Source organism: Pinus tabuliformis, chromosome 9 (genome assembly GCF_031772625.1).
Source record: "Pinus tabuliformis cultivar Carrire ecotype Pingquan chromosome 9, CPIR1, whole genome shotgun sequence".
Classification (NCBI taxonomy): domain Eukaryota; kingdom Viridiplantae; phylum Streptophyta; class Pinopsida; order Pinales; family Pinaceae; genus Pinus; species Pinus tabuliformis.
In genome coordinates this window covers 1,908,892,520-1,908,913,358 of record NC_142307.1, presented here as the reverse complement: position 1 = coordinate 1,908,913,358, position 20,839 = coordinate 1,908,892,520, and the positions used below count along the sequence as shown (strand labels likewise).

The 20,839-nt window shown below is 34.4% G+C and overlaps 1 protein-coding gene across 4 annotated transcripts; it reads right to left on the bottom strand.

Annotated features, from left to right (window-relative positions):
- Positions 1-3,529: 3,529 nt before the first annotated feature.
- Positions 3,530-5,007, bottom strand: LOC149156564 (uncharacterized). Of its 4 annotated transcripts, none has more exons than XM_089438298.1 (2): positions 4,902-5,007; positions 3,530-4,441 (listed from the first exon to the last, which is right to left on the bottom strand). In XM_089438298.1, the coding sequence occupies exon 2, from the start codon at positions 4,145-4,147 to the stop codon at positions 3,701-3,703; it is 447 nt and encodes a 148-aa protein (XP_089294424.1). In that variant the 5' UTR covers positions 4,148-4,441; positions 4,902-5,007; the 3' UTR covers positions 3,530-3,700. The 4 variants fall into 4 exon arrangements, with proteins under 4 accessions (XP_089294424.1, XP_089294422.1, XP_089294423.1 ...); XM_089438296.1 differs by having other exon boundaries at positions 3,530-4,507; positions 4,902-5,000; XM_089438297.1 differs by having other exon boundaries at positions 3,530-4,507; positions 4,907-5,000.
- Between the last annotated feature and the right edge of the window lie 15,832 nt (positions 5,008-20,839).

Genomic DNA, 20,839 nt, shown 5'->3' with positions numbered 1-20,839 from the left:
CAACCATTACTAAGAACTTATTACACATTAATTCTTGTATATGTATTTAGAAAATATCATGCAATAAAATTTATCATCATGAAGAAGATTGAAAAACATTAAAAAGACTAAGTGAAATGCCATTTGAAGCAGCCTAGGCTTACCGTAATACATAGAAAAGTACAACCATTTTGAATCCATGTGATATATGGAAAGAAATTAGTTTCACCCATTAAGATTGAGATCAAGACTTTAAGGATCACTAGGAAACTAGGAATCAAATTTAATGATGTACATAAGGCATAGGTGATGTAACTAAACATACTTGATGAGATAAGGGAGGAAGTCTATTTATAGAACCAAATTGTGCAATAGAAAAGGAAGAAGTGGCATTATTGGTTTCTCAAGAAGAAATTCTAACAAGGATAAAAGTCTTTTCTTTAAACTCTAGCCCAAACAATTTTCAAAAAAAGGATAACATAAATAATTTCGAAAACAAGATGATACCTACTGGCTAGAACCTCATGAAGACATAGAAGTATAACATAATAGAGTTGTTAGACTTAAGATTGTTGTTAATAATTCAATAGAAACAAGGGAAGCTGCATCGCAGCAAGTCCCTGCCTTGACTGGCTCAATATTTTGACTGGGTCGAGTCTAGTAAATGCAAAGATAGTTCAAGACCCGATCCCAGGTTTATCTCCCTCGCCTGGTAGTTCTATGTTCCGTATCCAATAGTCCACCCAGCTACTATCATCGAGGGAGGGATGCAAGGCTTCGTTCGAATAGGTACGTTTCATGATCCACGTACAACAAAGCTATAGATTCATATAGTTCGTATAGTTCATATATCCTATGTGAAAATGTCTTATAGAGCTAGTGGAACTAGATTCCACGTAGGAGCCAAGTAGATATGTGAGCTTGTGAGACATAGAGATGAAGATGGCTATATTGTCTAGGAACCTCTACATAGGTGCAAACTTATCCATGCGAGTGAACCTGCTGCCATAGCATTGCATAGCATTGCCAGGACTTAGATTCCCAGGAGCCCAGTCGAGTAGGTCCAAGTGGAGCTGAACCTAGCAGCTCTGGCATCGACCGGCACCAGACCACGTTCAACGCGGGATCTCCAGATCAACTAATGCAACGTCTCCATGGAAATCCAGAGATTCCACATCTCTATGTCACATCATATATGAACAACCAGGTAGATATGCATATATTGCGTATATGAACATGATCACTAGGCGCACCAGACCACCCAGAGTAACCGAGCAGAGTCTCTTAGCCTAGCAGCTCTGGCATCCACTTGGCCTTATGTAGCGGATCTCCATCCAGAGCATGAACTAGGCCGAACTATTCTTATTGCACCATATTCTCTTTATTCATGGCCAACCTAGGTAGATCCAACAAGTGCATCAGCACCCCCAGCATTCTTTTAAATGCTTGAACCAAGATGACTGTCTTGGAATTCCGGAAGCTTCTAATAGTAATAGAAATATAAGCATGGGATTTATGTTCTTTCGCATCACAAAGATTCGTATCTTTTAAGTTTTAAAACAAGGATTTAGATGCAGCCCTTTTGAACAAGCTACACATTATGTTTTATTAATTTTTTTCATGTCCGGCAGGAATTCCGGCTACCTACAGCTCTTGTTACGAAGAGTCTATATAAATTTATTTAAAACAGCTATGAAGGTTATGTGATCAGATAAACAGGTTTATTAATCTGCGTGCGTGCTTTCAAAGCGAAATAGGGAAGGAAAGCGAAGCCATATATATCCATTCTAAGTCACAGGTATAACGCGCATAACAACTCATTCTATTTTGATTTTGAACCGAAGATTGATGTCTCAAGGGCGAGGCCCAAGCTGGACCCATTGATATTTCTTTTTTTATGCCGATTGCCTACCCTCATTTAAAGCCCTACCATCTATACTATTGATAAGCCCCCCCCTTTTATAAACATCGATTCCATATATATATATATATATATATAGATTATGAGAAGAGCATCCCATGTCAACAATGTGCTAAATTCCCTATATAACCGGAGACAGCATTGATTGTGTGATGCCCACTCTTTCCATGCATTCCGTATCACCAACTGCCATCCTCAATCGTACACAGATTGATTCGGTGAGTTCCTGCATCTAGAATGTGTTTTCTCCGGTGGGTTCCTTCTGTAATGTTATTTTGCCTACTTTTCTTACTGTCCTAATATTCATTTATGCCTGCTTCTCTTCACTTACGCCTACTAATTTTCATTTATGCATACTTATTCTTAGCAATTGTGAAACTAGGAGGGCTTGCTTATCGGGGGGCTCGCGGAGCTCAGTGGATAAAGATGACAAGCACGACTTGAAGAAAAGCATGACTTGAGGGAAAGGGAAAGCCCGTAGGAGTATAAACGTAAAAGCACTCGTTTTTGGCTGAGTTACGAGTTCCAGTCGAGCGGGGTGATCTCAGAAAGCAGATCTGACAAACTAAGAGAGGGGGCAGGGTAGATTTTACGCGTTTCTAATAAGACTGGCTTTGATGCCATCGTTGAAACGTGCAAACCAAAATAAAAGAACAAGCATGAATTCTTATTTGATTAAATAAGATACAATATGAAGTACAATTTCCTGAACGTTGGGTAACTTCCAAAATCTTTTCGATGCCAAGGAAGTAGCAGTACGATTAAAAGAAAAAAAAAAACAGTCTACTTCCAATGTCATTTGGACACAGAGTGAAGGTATAATCAAAAGTAGATAGTGTTTTAAAGAAAAAGCGCATTAACAAGCAAATCAATATTTTATAATTGAAATTCCAACCTAAATTATATATATGTAAAAGTAACATCTTAATAAATAACATTAACCTCAATCTCAGTGATTCCAATGTCATTTGGACACTCATTAAAGGTATAATCAAAAGTAGATAAATGTTTTAAGCAAGAGCGCATTAAAAAGTAAATCAATATTTTGTACTAATTATAATTGAAATTCCAATCTAAATTATATATGTAAAAGTAACATCTTAATAAACAAGTATATATCATAATGGCAGCTAATGCTCCTTTAATAAAATAAGTCTAAAGAGCAACCTTGATCAAGATTAAAGAGCCCACAACTTTCTGACAGAACAAAATAGATGATATAAATAAAAAAGTCTTTCCCTCAAAGAATGTTATGGCAGGTAACGCTCCTTTAATAAAACAAGCATATATCATAATGCTCCTTTAACGAAACAAGTATATCCCATAACGAATGTTGTGGCAGCTAATGCCCCTTTCATCAAACAAGTATATATCATAAAACTGATACGGCTGAGTCTAATAAAAGAAAATTATTCCTTCGAAAAACATTGATCTCCCATGTTCTCAAAATTGTTTTCATATTCTTACTGAATTCCCGTCATAGCTCATAAATAAAAGTCCTATTTCCCTTTCTAAGAAATAAAAGAAGAGTGTGAGCAGGGAAACACAAGGATCGATCTCAAAATAAAGAATTTCAGCATTTGGCAAATTGCCAGTCGACTTGACCTGGCATGCAAATTGCACGTCTAATTTTTAAATAAAATATTTTGTAAAACTGATACACCTGTTTTATAAGTAGCATTGAACCGATACACCTGAAAAGAGAATCAGCGGAAGCAACCACCCAGTCGACTTGACCTGGCATGCAAATTGCACGTCTAATTTTTAAATAAAATATTTTGTAAAACTGATACACCTGTTTTATAAAAAAGCATCAACACAGCCACGTATCTCAAATGGCTTCTTCGGGATCTGGGGTGCATGCATACCAAATGTCCAGGTTGGGAGGCCCGTTGCCGGTCCTGAAAATGCTATAGTTCCAGATCCAATTCCAGGCGCATATCCAGTAGCGGAACCTACAGATTGAGATCGAGAACCATAAAAACCAGAAACGGAAATAGAATCAGCGGAAGTAACATAGAGATATGCATCTGGAAGCTCTGCATCGCGATCTTGAATTGCTGGTACTAGCATTCGACCTGGGAAGGAGGTTACTACTTCAAAGTGGTCAATCGGCTCTGCCTTCACCTCTGTAGCTTTACCTAAATCTCCAATGAAAGAACCTGGAGCTGCTTGCTCGGATGCTTCCTGTGCTACGGGTGCTTCAGGGTCTCTATCTTGAGAAACTGCCTCTTTAATTCGTTTCATTGGCGCAGGATTGGGATCTTAAACAACGGGCTCTGCTACTGAAGCTGCTTACTTAACAACGGTGATGGGTCACCTTGACCTCTGCTAGCGGATCGGCTTCTAGCACTGGATCTTTGTACTGGAGGACTTGAAGAATGGGTAGCATCGCTTTTGGTACGAATCCAGGGGGTAAAATAATGAGAGATAGCAGAGGATCAGCCTGCGCTTTCATAATATTGTTTGTGTTGAGTGGAAGCAATTTCATTGCAGTACAATGTTCGAACAAGCCATTCAACGTGTCCTATGATCACCGGGCTGTTATCATAGATGGCCAAAGAAGAATGCTTATATCAGCGGGAATCCATTATCCTCACGCTACACCTGAGGTATTAATTCACACTCTAATTTTGTTAAACTTATTTGCTGTAACCAGATATCCTTCACTCTGCCACACCTAATTATTGAATGTTTAGCGGGAATGAAACGTCTAAAATTGACGCAGAGCATACATCTCTACTTGCAGGGTTTTGTATAAAAATAGGGGTGTAATGCTGCCTCTGTGGCTACTCTTTATGTTTTATGGTCAACCTGCTGCTTACTGGACGTGAAGGTATGCTATGTAAATGTACAGAGATCTTGCTTGAAATTTGGATTTTAGTAAAAATTTTGAAAAACAAAGTAAATACAACAGGTTTGATTTAACTCATTGTAATATTTTGAGAATGGTATCCAAAACTAGGCTCGCTGTAATTAAAATCTGCTGTAATAGACTTACTTAACTTTTCCCAGGCTGTTTACTTAACTTTTCCGAGGCTGTTTCCAGCAATGGCGTTCGCTCGGATCCTTGGTGCGCTCAGGGCCGTAATCTGAAGGAGTAAGTCAGGCCATGGTAAATCTGAAGGAGTAAGTCGGTGGAGGATACCGAAGGCTGCCCACTGCCCAGCATAGGAGGGTAAGTTTTTGCGTGAAGGAACCTTGAAATTTAGATTTCAGTGAATTTTTTTTGAAAAACAAAGTAAATACAACAGGTTTGATTTAACTCATTGTAATATTTTGAGAATGGTATCCAAAACTAGGCTCGCTGTAATTAAAATCTGCTGTAATAGACTTACTTAAATTTTCCGGTTGTTTCCAGCAATGGCATTCGCTTGGATCCTTGCGTGCGCTCAGGGCCATAATCTGAAGGAGTAAGTTCAAAGAGGCAGTTCATTACCTAATTTGAGTTCCAGTTTGACTTTTCAAGTTTGAGTTTTCATGTATGCAAGCAGTAGCAGAGAAGAGCGGCTTCGCTCTTTGATTCATTCTCTCCTTAACCAGCTTCTCTTCGTCCAGTTCAAGATCCAGCCCCTGATCCAGAAGCTTACCTAGTTACAGCAGCATACCTCACTGGTTGATCAAATCATGCTCCAACTTGGTTAGAGTCTATCCCTCTAAAAGTATAGGATAGTCTGAAGCAGTGCTGTCAACTTACTATAGTGTATGACACCTCTGTTTACATCTAAACATAAGAATAGAAGAGGTGTCATGTAAACAGAAGAACAGAAGATTGTATGCGACACCTAACAATGGTGGCAGGAAGCAACATGCAGCGGTGGTGCTTCTCTATTATAAGATGGTTTTCTATTATACAAAATATATTTTGATTAACATAAAATGCTTGAGATTTAATGCTGGCATTAGTCCAACATTAGTTTGAAGCTAAATTTACAAACTTGAAGCGAAAATATGATATAACATATGGCGACGAAAATATGAAAATATGATATAACATATGGCGACGAAAATATGATATAACATATGCTTTGCGCCTGCTTGCCTCAGGAAGAGGCCAAATAAGACCATGAAAAAGGATACGGTTAAAAAAGTTTAAAAAGTTTGGATATTCGCAATAGGAGGTGGCTATTCAACAGGTTAAGCAGGTTAAACTAATGCTAAAACCGAACAAATCGATTACTATAGTCCCTGGCCATTGCCAGATGGCAGGGACTAATAAGGGAAACTAGACTTTGACTTTGCCATTCGTTTAAGAAGATATCTATAAATAAGCTTATGCAATTACAATGTGTGCTAATTAAATTAATATAAACATAACACCTCTAATTTTAAGTAAGAGAACACTTCTAATTTTAAGTAAAAGAAAGATATATTTATATTGTAAAAATTATTTTAAAATACAAATGTTAAATATAACCCATTTCAAAATGCAAATGTTAAATATATCCACTTCATAATAAAAATTATTTAGAAAACAATGTTTAGATATATCCACTTCATAATGAGAATTATTTAAAAAGCAATGTGAAAAGAGTACTAAAAAATTATTTTGCAAAAAAGAAATTGAAGGTCCGACAATAAGCATGCCAAACCCTAATAAATAAATTATTATAAAGGTAACACTCCTTTATATAAATATAAATAATCGTATAACAACTCTAAGAAATTATCTAACCAATAAACTTTTCCTTCAAAGCTCGAAAAGATCAAATGCAATCAAATACATATAAACGATAAAAAAAAATTGAGAAACCTTATCAGTCTGTCTTTTTTAGGGACTATAGTCTGTCTTTTTTTAGGGACTATAGCAATAGCTTTATGGTCAAAGTTCATTGATTCTCTATTAATTCTGGTTACTTTCCTGAGTACAACTAATTTTTTTAGTGTTTTTTTTTTTAATTATAAGATTTTATTTTAAATTATTAAAATAATTTTATATTTTTTTCAAAGTATATTTTTCAAATCATTTTAATGAGACATAATAGTAATGTGGTGGAATTTATTTTTATTTTCAAATCATTTGAAAAAAAAAAAAAAAACACTAATTTTCTAAAATAACATTATGTTAACAATTTTGACATTGACATTAATACTGTTATGCGTAACGTTGTGAGTGTTTGACGTGGTCCGATCCTCTACCTAAGAGAGACGGGGGATCAACCTTCATTAACTCTTTCTGACATGGTTGCAGCAGGTGGCGGAGATCGTAAAGGGAGAGGGTCAACCAGAGGCATGACAGGGATATTGAACCGATACAGAGAAATATTGGATAGGCAAGTAGGCGAGCGAGACCCCTGTTTCATATATCTGTACATTATGCATGATACTACTACTAGAGAGTCACCACATTCTGCTTATAGTTTCCATAGTTTATTGCTGCAGCATTAACCACTCCATATCAATTGTTTCCTACCTAAATTTTAATATGCAAAGAGATCCTAGATGAAATGATCAAGTCATCGACATAATAATCTTTTTAACTAATGTAAAATGGAATTGTTGTGGCACAATAGAAATTTCAATTTTAATCAAAGTAGTGTTTTTTTTTTTAATATGTGGCGACTAGTAGCAAATTGTTGGCAAGATGATATAGCTTGACATGCTCTTCGTTGTATTGTTGGCTGGCTTTCATAGCATTGGCCATGTCTACGCAGGCGTTCCAGAGCTAGTAGCTCAATTTCCACAGTTGCATCTTATGGTATTCTCCGAGAAGGGATTTACATGACATCAAATTTACCATATACTCCATTAATTTTTTTTAATATTTTCAGCACTCAGCATGGGAACAATTTGTTCTATCTGTGTAACCTCTTTCTCCATTTTGTTACGATTGCAGCAACAATGGTCCATCCTTTGTCTGCCATTTCTTCGCTTAGAGAAGAAATGTTTTCCATGAATCCTGGATGGATAATCTTAGATGTCTGCGGACCTAGGAACATGTGGAAGAGGCATCACACTTTCTGCATAACACTTTTTCTTCAAGCAAATTAATAGTAATTACTCAAAACATGAAGCATCGTACAATTTTCAATGAAAATTCCAGGATGACTACTATCATTAAGTTATTGTTTTTGAATAATGCCTTTCAGTCATTATTAACAAATTCCTCGTGAGCATCCTGTTGTGATGGTTCACCTTCTTAACCTGCTCTCTAGTAATACGACAGTGAGTTGATTTGATCTTTAAAATATTTTAACTTTAATATTGTCAACCTTTAAGACCTTTCTACAAAAAATTAGAATTTTACTTGTTAATGCTTTTTTTTTTTTAACCGAACCAAAAAAAATGAATGGTTAATTATTCATTTTTAATTTTACTATATTCTTTCTAAAAGAACAGAAAATTAAAATAAAGTTAGAATTTACATTCTAATGCTTTCATTAAAACATCAAATTTAATTGTTAATGTTTTTGCTTTATTTTTTTAATTCAAAAGAAAATTATAATTTACTTGTTAATGCTTTTACTAAAACATAAAATTTACTTGCTAATACCTTCACTAAAATTTTAAATTTACTTGCTAATATTTTCACAGAAATTAAGTAAATAAATATTTATTGGTTGTGTATCTAACTCAATTAAGTTAGAGAGTAGAATTAGAAATTACAGGATAATGCTTTCACATAAAAATAATAATTTACATGCTATTGTTAAGAATGACTTTTCTAAATGTTAAAAATGAAGGAAGCTACTTATATTTTTTGATTAAATTATGTTTGAATGAATCAATCAAATAAATATATTTCTCATTTTTGTAAAACTTTTAATTTGTAATCATTATAATTCTAGATATCTAGAACTGTATAGTTGCCCCCAAAAAACTAAATAATTAAAGTGTGGATCTGATAGTTTAACTATGCATATTATTAACTATAATTATTAAAATAAAAAATAACATACAATAAATGTTAGTAAACTCTTCGTTAACATGATGTTAAACCCAAAATTAAGGAGGTGTAACAATTGGTAAAAGTTGTAAATGTTTTATTTTACCACAAATGATTTGGTAAAACTGCAGGTTAGGTACTTTTAGGTGGATGGTAAAAGCTACTTGCTATTTTATATATTTGAATTTACTTTTATAAACAATAAAATCTATTAACAACCATAAAATTATCTGAAAAAGTGCTAAAACAGAGTTTAGTTTACAAGACAATTAGAAGATAGTTATTCCTCTCCCTAGAGATAAATAATCTCAGTTGGGACAAGGGAGCCAAGAGGGTGAGAGAAAAGAAAACCTTAGACAATCTTGGGGATTTAGTACCTAGCTAGAGGAAGTCCAAGAGAGGAGTTTAGTACCCTAGCTGGAGGAGCTCCAAGAGAGGAGTTGAAGTTACAAGCTTCCTAGCTTGAAACAAGATGGTGTTGAAGGTAAGGCATGACACTTCTAATTAAGGTATTCTTTAGATGGTTGGTGGCCAGTGGAAACCATTATACAAACTTGTGAGTCTCTAAGTTCTCAAGCTGGACATGTATAGTCTTGATGGTTTTGAAAAAAACTTGTTAGATCATTTTCAAGGCTCGTAGTACTAGTTGGTTGGATGGAACACTCATTTTTCCCAATGATTTTGAGGCTGGTCTAGACAATTAAAGATACACTGTCTTTCTTCTAAAATGATTACTAGTTGTACAATAATGTGATTGACATTAATAAAATAAAAGGCTCTATTGCATTAATACCCAATATAGTTTCAAAGATTGATCCCACCTAAAACTAACAAAACCTTGTTAAAAAAGCTATAGATGTTCGATAATGTAGAGAGTGGTTCCATGATCTAATAACCTATTCCTTTAATATGAAAAATGCTACAACAATAATTATCGTGAAATAAAAAAAGGTCAAATTGAATAAGACGCTTGAGCACTAATACCATAATGGAAAAGAATGATAACCGTAATATTTTCAAGATAAACAATGACCATGAATCCTATTGAAAAACAAAGAGATCATTTAGATTGTTACGTGAAATGCATAAAGGGAGATGCTGAAAATAAAGTAATATGGATATCCTTAACCCCTAGTTTACCATGCTATCACAATAACTACCTCGATAATATAAACCTCAAAACAAGAAACCAGTGGCTATCAGAATCTAAAATTTATGATAGAATTGTAGAGACTCCTAAGACGTGGGTTTACCAAGGCCTTACTTCCTTATGAAAAAGAATCACAAATATAATATTACAGTGAGAACTAGTGGAGGAATAATCATTACAACTGAAAACAAAAATTGCTGTAATAGTAGTGTCAAATGCATGTTTCGTAGTAACTTAATATATACTAATTAATACTATATATGGTGTGCTTGGTTTCATGAGGGTTTATCAATAGGGGCCTACTCGATCATCAGTTAACTCTTCATCTTTTTAATACAAATATTGTATCAGAACAAAAATGTAAAGAAGCAAAACTTCGTGGAGCGCACACACATTCATAGTGCAACAATATATTCACAGGGAAAAAATTATTTAACAGCAAATAGAGGTTGGTTGGATGTATTTGCAAAATATTGTTTGCGACATATCAAACAAACAAGATAGTTAATTTTGTGGCTGGCTTGAAGACAAAACATATAATTATTAAGTATCCTTTCTTTCTTTTTATTAAATTATTCTTATTCTTAGAAATAAGAATTACGGTGGATTATAATAGACAAAAATTGTGAGGTCTGTGTACACTTTGGTTCTAGAAGAAAATGGATACTAGGAAAATAGGCCGTGGAATTATTATGTTGCTGTGAAAATGTTGAAGTGTAAAAAGAATTAATAATAAAAAAATTGTGAGCAGTGTTGGTACTGTTGATACAATATCCCCTCCAAACAGTACTTATAGTAACTAGTATGAATAAATTGGTTAGTGGACCTTAAGGAGTTCAAGGTTAGGCTGCTACCACCAACCCTGAATCAGTCCCTTCGACTACCCAGGAGCATCAGGTTAATTTTTCAAAAGAAAAGAATGCAAACAATAATAATAATCACTGATAGATGATATTGATATTGACAGAACATGCAAAGCAAAGAACTAATGTACAGAAATTGTTGTGCGAACTTAAAATTTAAAAGAAAAAAGGGATAATCGAAAATTTATGAACTATAAATGCTTAAGAAAAAATAGAGTAGTAATACACTAGATGAAACAATTCCCATCAACCAGTGTTAATATCACCATTTATATATATAACCATCGACTTTTAAAAAATATGTAGAATTGGGAGACCCAGGTGGTTACTTTAACTTTCAAAAAGAAATAAATAGCGAAGTTTCAATGCTGGCTAAGACATTCACACATCTAAAGAAAACTATACACATAAATCTGAAAACTAAATATAAACAATAGTATTTATGTTTAGAAACCATATAGAATATACGACCCAATGTCGAAACCAGACATGAGAACTAATAACAAGTATCCAAATGTTCAGATTAAAAGTTTCTTCCTAAGACCTTGAATTTGTAGCGACTAAGAATTATAGTGGTTCCAAGTAGCAATGAATGCTAATAAATAATACTCTAAGATAAAAGGGCGGGAATATGGCCCTATAACTCTATGCTGAGAATGGAAAAATAATAATAGTCACAACACTACAAAACCTGGGTCGTTGATGGGCCTCCATGTATATAACTTTCAAAGTAATTGTTTGGGTTCACAATTGACACATTTTCTTACCCTATTTCCTTTATCCTTTCATTAGTTTTCAGTGTTTTATGTATATAATATGGTAATTTGTATGTTATGAACTTTACAAAGCATTCAATAAAGCGTTTTATCATTTTGTTCTCTAAATGAATTGATTTAACCATGAAAAGATGAATTACCCTTACATTTTGAAATGACAACTCATAGGGATTTCGATAAGCAGATGCTGTTCCCTATATAGTTAGACAAGAACGAGTTACACTGAGCTTCTTACGTTAGTTGTGACCTGGATAAACGAGATTAACAATCATCATCGAAATACTAGCTGTGAATGAGATTTTTTCCACCTATTCCAAGGGAACTTAAGATATTTTATAACTCCAATTGAGCATCCTGAGAATCTTTATATTCTTAAGATGGCTCCTTTATTTTAAATTATAGACTCGGTTGTAAATTTAAAAGAGAGGAACAAAGCCTTTGTGAAAAAGCTTTTTACTCTCATTCCCATACCTATGCTTTGATATTTTATAGACATACTTTGTAATATTGTTGTTGATTAATATAACAAAGACTTACATGGTCTAGCTTTAATTCTTGCACTAATTTCGCTCTAAGGCGGTTGAATTTCAGTGATTGTGGGCCCAATCCTAGAATGACTACTACCCTCTTTGTGTTATTAAATTTACATTTCAGCATTTTCATTCATTTTTTGCAATTATTCGATTTCCTTCCAGAATTGATCATTGTCACTGAATTGTTCATTATAGCGATAATTTCTACAACAGTTTGAGTAAATATCATTACAATTAGATTTATGATAATTGATTTTCTAAAGCATTATTAATCCTTTCACTTCATATGATTGATGGAAATTGTTAAGAGCAATGTTTAATATTTTTTTCATCAAATTTCTTTCTATATGAGCGTGTTGTTTCTTTGTTGTAGTTGTAGTTTCATGGAAATGACATGTACTTAGCCAAATTTTTTTTAGAAGGTTTAATCCTTCGATTATCTTAAATAATCTTCTGATTGTTTGAATTCATAAATTTGTGAGTAATGTTGTTCTTTTAGGAAATCCTAGCTTTTTCTTGTGTTTTCATGCATTTACCTTTCAATAAGGCTAAAGAGATTAGGTTACATAAACATTATTCTTTGCACATACTTTGTGGAAAACCTTGAAATACCTAGACGAGTTCTGGGTTGACAATTTAATGTTTAAAGGTATGTTGGTCTTTTTAAAGAACAACTAAGTAACCCAACATTTTGGCATTGTTGCCCGGGAGGTTGTCAAAGAAGTGTTAGTTGTATCTCTATATGTTTGGGTATTAAAGACGGAAGGTAAGAACATGCGCACGTACCAAGTTAAAAGATTGTGCCAATCCCTGCCCTTAGCTGATACTTTTAGAATTTTTAGTGTGCATGAATAGGAAAAAGCAAAGGACCGTAATCAAGAAGTTATAGATTCAAAACCTATTTCAAAAACCACCAAAACTCAAGTTCACTCTGGCCTTGGAAGAAATACCTTTACAGATCAAATCATTCGTCATTCAGAATCTAAAGCGTCAGTAGGTCACCAAACAACATCTGGGAAGGGTTCCTATGTTGCCTCTCAAGCGAGAAGATCATCATCTACAACTCACGCTGAAATTCCTGTTAATAATGTGAGGTCTGGGCAGAGTTTCCAAAATACATTTATTAATAATCCTAGTCCTTCCAGTAAAAGAGAGGGCATTCTTATAACCTAAGAGAGGGAGGACATGAAATAAGTGAGACATAGCTACAATCTTCTGAATTTCCAGCAACACCTATTGCAAATGGAGAATATGAAATTCTTGATCTGAATAGCATTGTAAGATCTACTCAGAACCCAGAACTTTGCTAACACATTGTTCATTGGATAATATCCTCTGACCATGAAATACTTGAGGATTACTGGAAATTTTTTGACCAAATGGAAAATGCAGCACGAGGAACACAAACTTCGACCATAGGATTCCCTATTGTCGATCTGTAGGCTAATGTACCAATGAAAGCTATCACATTACAAAATCTTCGAAATTTTTAGGGAATGACTTCTGAGGATCCTGATGCATTTCTGGTTGAATTTGACGTCTTATGCCGAGGTTATGACTATACCATTGGTCCTCAGAAACTGAAACATTTTCCTTCCACCACTACAAGAAAAAATGACATTGGTGAGGGTAAAAAAATGTCACCATAAGCTCATTGGTGATGGTAAAAAGAGCATATGTCACCAAAAAGTATACGTCACCAAAGTTGGCGTTGCCAAAAGTATAGGTGTTGTGGTGACATTCAAGGTTCGTCACCAATAATGATTTATAATGAGGGATAATGACTATCACCATTTCATATGAGAAATGGTGACGAACCTTAGCCTCCATCACCAAAAAATTGAACGTCACTAAAGGTGGCATCACCAAAAGTATAGGTGTTGTGGTGACATTCAAAGTCTGTCACAAATAATGATTATAATAATGGATAGTGACCTCCACCATTTCGTATGAACAACAACGATTTATTATGATGGACCTTTATGGTTGTCACTATTGATGCATAAATATGGCAACGTTAATTGGCCATCACCATTTCATATGAATAATAACGAGTTATGGTGATCTACCTTTCATGGTCGTCACTATTAATGCATATATCGTCACCATTTCATGTTTTCGTGAGGGTCAAAAAATGTTGCCATAAGCTCAATGGTGATGGTTAAAAGAGCCTCTTTCACCAAAAAGTGATCATCACTATTTCATATGAATATCAGGGCACGATGGAATCGAACCACCAACTTCTTACTTATAAACAAGGTACTCTTCCATTGAGCTAGCACCCTTTAAAGAACTATACTTTAAAAAATTGGACCTTGAAACTTTATAAATTGTAAATTCTACAACTTTCAATAAATTATAAAACTTTTTATAGTCTTGGCAAATATTTTACTAAACAAGAAAAATAGCATCAAAGATGTAGGTCCCTACCTAATGGTTATGAACATTATGAAAAGTGGGTGGAGGGAAATATAGTTACATATAAGATACTCAATATGTTATGTTGAATACTAAATTATAAGTGAAACTTTGAAGACATTTATAGCCTATAAATGACCTATAATTATCAAACTTAAAATCTGCAATTACACCAAAGATTGATTTCTCACCTTGTGGATCATGTAAATTTGTTGTAGCAACATAAAATTTTACATCTAAGAGACTGATTTGCATGAAAAAAAGTAAAAAACAGTGAGTTTATGTGATGCAATTATGAGTAATGAGCTACATGCTTAAATCCTACTGACTATGGGGTCTAGAAAATTAATTGGGAGTGCTTCTCATTATTAATTAATTCAAGATGTCAAAATACAACGATCAATAACAATGATCCTGAAATGTAAACACTAAATAAAGGTTAAAATTGTAAGCACAAAGTTTGGCTAATATCCGTTACACCAACAAAATATCTAAGGAGCATTCAAACACTTCCAAATCCACACCAAGAAAGAGTATCCAAGGATTCCATTTCATGGATACAAAGAAAGCACTCTCTACCTCTCAATGATAATTATGTCCTCCCACAAGTACTTCATCTAGAAAATGGATGTGAAGACATCATGAACATGTTATTCTAGTGAAGGAGAGAGCTAAGCCTTTCAGACAAAAACATAGGCCTACAAATCAAAAGCTAGCTCCAATTATATAAAGTGAACTACAAAGGAAGTTAGAGGCTAACATCATTATTCCTACAGGTATTCATCATGGTGAATAATTTGGGGCCAGAAAAAAGAATGGTGAAATCAAGTGGTTGTGTGTGTTGACTTCAAAAAATTGAATCAATTCTCTCTCAAACACAACTACCCATTACCAAACATGGACCATTTGCTGCAAAAAGTCACAGGGAAACTGTCATGTCTACCTTGGATTCATTTTGAGGATATAATCAGGTTCTGGTAGAACAGGAAATTCAACATAAGACTACTTTTACTACACCATGGAAAACCTTCATGCACTTGAGGATGACATTCAGATTGTTTAACATTGCTTCTACATTTGAAAGAGGTATGTACTGTGGATTATGCATTGAAGGACATCAACGACAAGATTATTGTCATTTATCAAGAAAATTGAAAACTTTCTCTAAATATAGGAATGCACATGTCTCATATCTCAAGCAGGTGTTATGGAAGATGTAGATAATTTGTGATCTCACTTAATCCAAAGAAATCATTTTTTGGTCTAAATGAAGTAAAACTCTTGGGCCATACTGCATCCAAATATGGTGTGAGGAGTTATAAGGGTGGAAGGTATTCAACATCTAACCTTAACACCCAATAATATGGAAATTCAATCATTCCTTGGTAAATTGGCTTCATTAAGAGGTTCATACCAAAATTGCTGAAATTGCCAAACCCATTTTAGCAATGTTGAAGAAAGATCAAGAGGTCAAATAGAATAAAGAAACCAAGCAGCGTTTTCAAGAAATTAAGGAGAGGAAATGTCTTCAACAATAATCTTGATAAGTCCTAAATATGCTTTTAGATTTTCTATTTTGTAGAATTTATCATGCCCTAGTCATTTTTCTAGTGACAAACATATATCATTGAGGTTAGTTGCCGTAAAATATCGCTTAATGCAAATATGATTACGATGGAAGAATCTAGATGGTCTAATCCTTAGATGTATGTATCTTGTGGAAGTACAAAAAAATATGGAAATGCACAGTCGGTTCTATGGTGGACACTATTTAACAAAAATGCCTCTGCACAAATTTTTAGAGCATGTTACTATTCACCTATTATATTTTCTGATATGCATACATTTGTGAGATCACGTCAGTCTTGTCAACAATTTACAAGAAAACAGAAGGTGGCAACCTTGTTGTTGTAGCCTATGTTGGTTGAAGCACCTTTCCAACAATGGGGGTTGGAATTTATCAATAAATTCCATGAGAATTCAAGTAATGAGTGTAAATGGATTGTCATTGCCACTGATTATTTCTCTAGGTGGGTTGAAGAATCCCCTACAAAGAAGGCATCCAAGAAAATGATAATTGACTTCATAAAATAAAATATCATCACAAGACTTGGAGTTCTTACTAAAATTACTACCAAAAATGCCAAAGTATTCATATCTATTGAATTGCTAAGGTTTTGTTTGAATTATGGAAAATTCTCCCACTCATCAATTTATTATCCCCAAGGGAATAACTTAGCCAAATGTAGAAACAAGAACCTGATTAAGATTGTAAAGAAGACCCTCAAAGACAATAAGGAATGTTGGGGCAACAAACTTAAGTTTTCCCTTTGGGAAAATTGCATCACCTAGAAAAGAACTACAAGTAAAAAATCCTTTTGAGCTAGTCTATGAAATGAAGATGACCCTACCCATCAATTTGAATATTCCTCTATACAAATGGCTGCAATATTTCACTTTATATTAGGAGGCAGAGCAGGCAAGGATAAAACGATGGTTGAATTGGATGAGCAAAGGAGGAAGGATTTTGAAAAACCCACAGATACTCAAGGAAAAATCAAGAAGCATTTTGAAAATAAATCTCAAATGAAGTCATTCAAAGAATGAGACATTTTTTTGATGTGGGATAAGAGGCATGGAAAACTAGTTGATCATGGAAAACTTGTCAGTGAAATGGATGTCAAATAGATTTGACTGTGTATTTTAGTTACATGGAGGTTTGTTGATGCTCATACCCTAGAAACTCACTTAAGATACCCAAATGGCAATGATAATTCACCAATCGCCCCTAGATATTGAGTATTTGCATATGCATTCACTTGCATGCTCATGCTACCTCTCTAGCACATACATAAAGTCAAGTTTATAAGGAGAAATCAAATATGGTCCATAAGATAACGAATGTAACCATTTTAAGGATATGTTATAACTTCTCATCAAGTACCATGGAAATTAGCCCAAGGGATTGGATCAATTGTTCAATACCAATGTTGCTTGGCATTTGGGAAGTTCCATGCTAGCAAGTGTCCAGTGCAAATCCCCCTTGGTGAGGTTCACTAGTCTACACCAACAATTTTACTAGGGATGCCATCCATGATTTGGGAAAGCATACCTTGGGTTTTCCCATGAGGTTTTCCTTGTTGGAATTATGATACAAGTGTTGTCCTTGATCACAAATCACTCACAGGTGAATTAAATTTTGGTAAAAGGCAACTCACAGTACAACAGGTATATTCAGAGGTGACAGGATAGTGGTACAGAAGAACAAGAAAATGGAACTAAGGTCTACTGATCAAAATAAAGAAGGTAAAGGAAAAGGCTGATGGAAAGCAATTTAAGAAGTATACGAAGGTCCACTTAGTAAAAACAGCGTATACATGCTGGTCCACAGAACAAAAATAGCATATACGTATACACACATTCCCATAGGAAGAAAAGCATGTACATGTTGGAAAACCAAGGTTTTGGTCCATGGTATTGACTCTAGGTATTTGATCTGTGGTATTGACCCTAGGTATTTAGTCTAAGGTATTGGTCCTAAGTGGTTTTGGTCCAAGGTATTGACAAAGGATCTAAGTATATAAGGAGGAGAAGATCAAGGGCTAAGTACAAAAGTAATGAATATCTTACGAATTGTTATGTGCAAGTGTATGAGTTTCTAAGGAATACTTTTATCTGAAGTATATTTTATGTTACAAGGGCTATGATTGTGATTTGATCTGAAATACTTTGTGCACCTTGAATTCAATATTGGATCAGGATCATGAGACATGAAATGACTTATTATTGAATGATCTGATATTGGGCTAGATTTGATTATGTACACCTATTTCATTCTTTAAATATCGTGATCTAGGTTTGTCTAATGTCCAGAAGTGCAGTGAAGTTATGAAGTAAGTATTTGTAGATCTATACGCTCATCCGGTTTGGTGAAGGTGCATATACACGTTGGTTCGAATATTCCAAATAGCGTATGCAAAAGAAAAGCTTGATGTTCAAGGATGACTGATATATCAAATCAGTGCTATTGTTTTACTGTTGTTTGTCAATGAAGTCCGCTTAGATCTGAATGTAAAACTGAATGAATAAGGAGTTTGATATTTAATTGATTGATTGTAGAAGTGATCTCTATTGATGCCTGTGTAAAGCTCTGTAAGTTGACAGTAAATTTTCAGTATATTACTGGTTGGTACAGACTTGATTCAAAAGTTTATGTTTGCAGTAGTTTTGGAGGTATACATATGTTTGATTAACAGAAGTAATGTATACACGCAGTTTGGGTTCAGCCAAGTAGCGTATACAGTCTAATGCATGGTTTTCAAGGTTACAGCTGGTTTTGAATGATGATGCAGGTTTCTAGGTTCAACACAGTGTTCTGGTGTCACTAATCTGATTGTTCAGATTAACTAAATGTTGGTTGATGCAGTTTAAGTTTAAAAGTTGTTGATGGGTCCAGTATGAAAATTGGATGAAATGTGGCCTTCAAATTGTGGTGTTGTGTTCCAGAAGTATCCAATCTGAAAATTCATGAAACGTGGTCCCTAGAGGAAGAAATAAGGTTGTAGACTTCTGTAGGTCAGCTGCTACGTACTAGTAAACAAATTGGTTATTACAAGAGCCAGGGGGTTGCAGATCCCTTCGAGTAGAAGCTGGAAAATGAGTGAAGGTTGTAGCCTCCTGTAGGTGGGTACCTGCATACTGGTATGAGTTTGCACTAGTACAAGATTGTAAACAGATTTTCTTATTATTAAAAGAAGACTGAGACAATAGCAGCAGGTGGTTTTCACCCGCATTGGGTTTCCACCTTAAAGCTTGGTGTTCATGTGTGTTTCTTATGTGTGATGCTTTATTTTGTTTTTATTGCATTGTCTAATATGTTACTGATGCACTGGTTTAAGATCAACACATGATAAATTGTCTAAATCCCAGGTTCTTTGGATATACGTTGGTTTCTCTAATCACAGTTGCATGTACACGCTAGTTCACTTTACTGAAGTAGCTCATATAAATCTGTTTGGGAAATAAAATTATTGATTTGTAAATACCGATTCACCCCCCCTTTCAGTATTATTTCCAAGAATTGGTATCAGAGCAGGTCCTTTAGAAGAAGCTTGATTGATTGAAGGTAGATCTCTCAAGATAAACAATCACGAAGGCATGGGATCCATCAGACCACCAATCTTCAATTGGAGAAACTTAGTATATTGGAAAATAAGAACCAAAGCCTATCTACAATCACTTGGAACCGATGTTTGGTAAATTGTGGAAGGAGGATATCAATTTCCAGTAGTAATTCCTACAGACGCTGCAGGTAAGAAGTTATACGAAACTAATGCCAAAGTTGTCAATACATTACTGGGAAGTCTGTCAGAATCATAATCTTTCAAGGTCATGCAGCTCAAGACAACCAAAGAATTATGGGACAAAATCATTTAGAGCTACGAAGGAGACTCTTAGGTAAAACATGCTAAGATTCAAACTCTCAGAATTTAGTATGAAACTCTTAAAATGCATAATGATGAGAGTGTAGCCAGTTACTTTTTATGTATAGATGAGATTGTTAATTGTACGAAGAATCTGGGTGAAGAAATAAAAGAGGTTACTTTAGTTGAGAAAATTTTGAGTTCTTTGTCTTTTAAATTTGATTCAAAGGTGTCTGCCATAGAAGAAAAATGGGATCTTCATACTATCACTGTGACTCAACTTCATGGAATCCTAATTAGCTTTGGAATGAGAAAAGGAGGTCCATTAGATATGAGAGAAGCCGGATTTAAAGCATCAGCAAAGGGAAAATAAAACGAAGAGAACAATGAATTAGGACACTTTTCTGAAGAAGAAGATGAGGTAAATTTTGTCAAGAAGATTCAACGGGGTTTTGGAAGGTTCAGAGGTAAGTTACCTTTCACATTCTTTGCTTGTGGTAGAGTCGGTCATTATGCTGCCAAATGTGCTCATAAAGATAAGTATGAAAAAGGGAAGGAATATGCAAAAGGAAATAGGAAACATGTTGTGAATAGAAGGAGTTACTATACGCATGAAGATAGTGATGGTTTATCTAGTGATGAAGATGAAACTGAACAAGATTATAGACTTCTCATGTCTTATGACAATGATGATTTTTTGGATGCATTAGAAGAGGAATACTTTCATGAAGAAATAACTAAACTCAAAATTTCTTTAGAAGAAAAGAATATGATCATAGATACTTTGACACACCAACTTGTTGAAAGAGAAAAACACAATGAAAATCTAGAATGTGAAATTTTGGGTCTAAGAAAAGAACTTGATAAGAAAAAAATCTCTCAATCTTAGA

Excerpts from the sequence above, each read along its gene's own strand:
- LOC149156564 (XM_089438298.1), bottom strand. The coding sequence starts at position 4,147 with ATGAAACGAATTAAAGAGGCAGTTTCTCAAGATAGAGACCCTGAAGCA.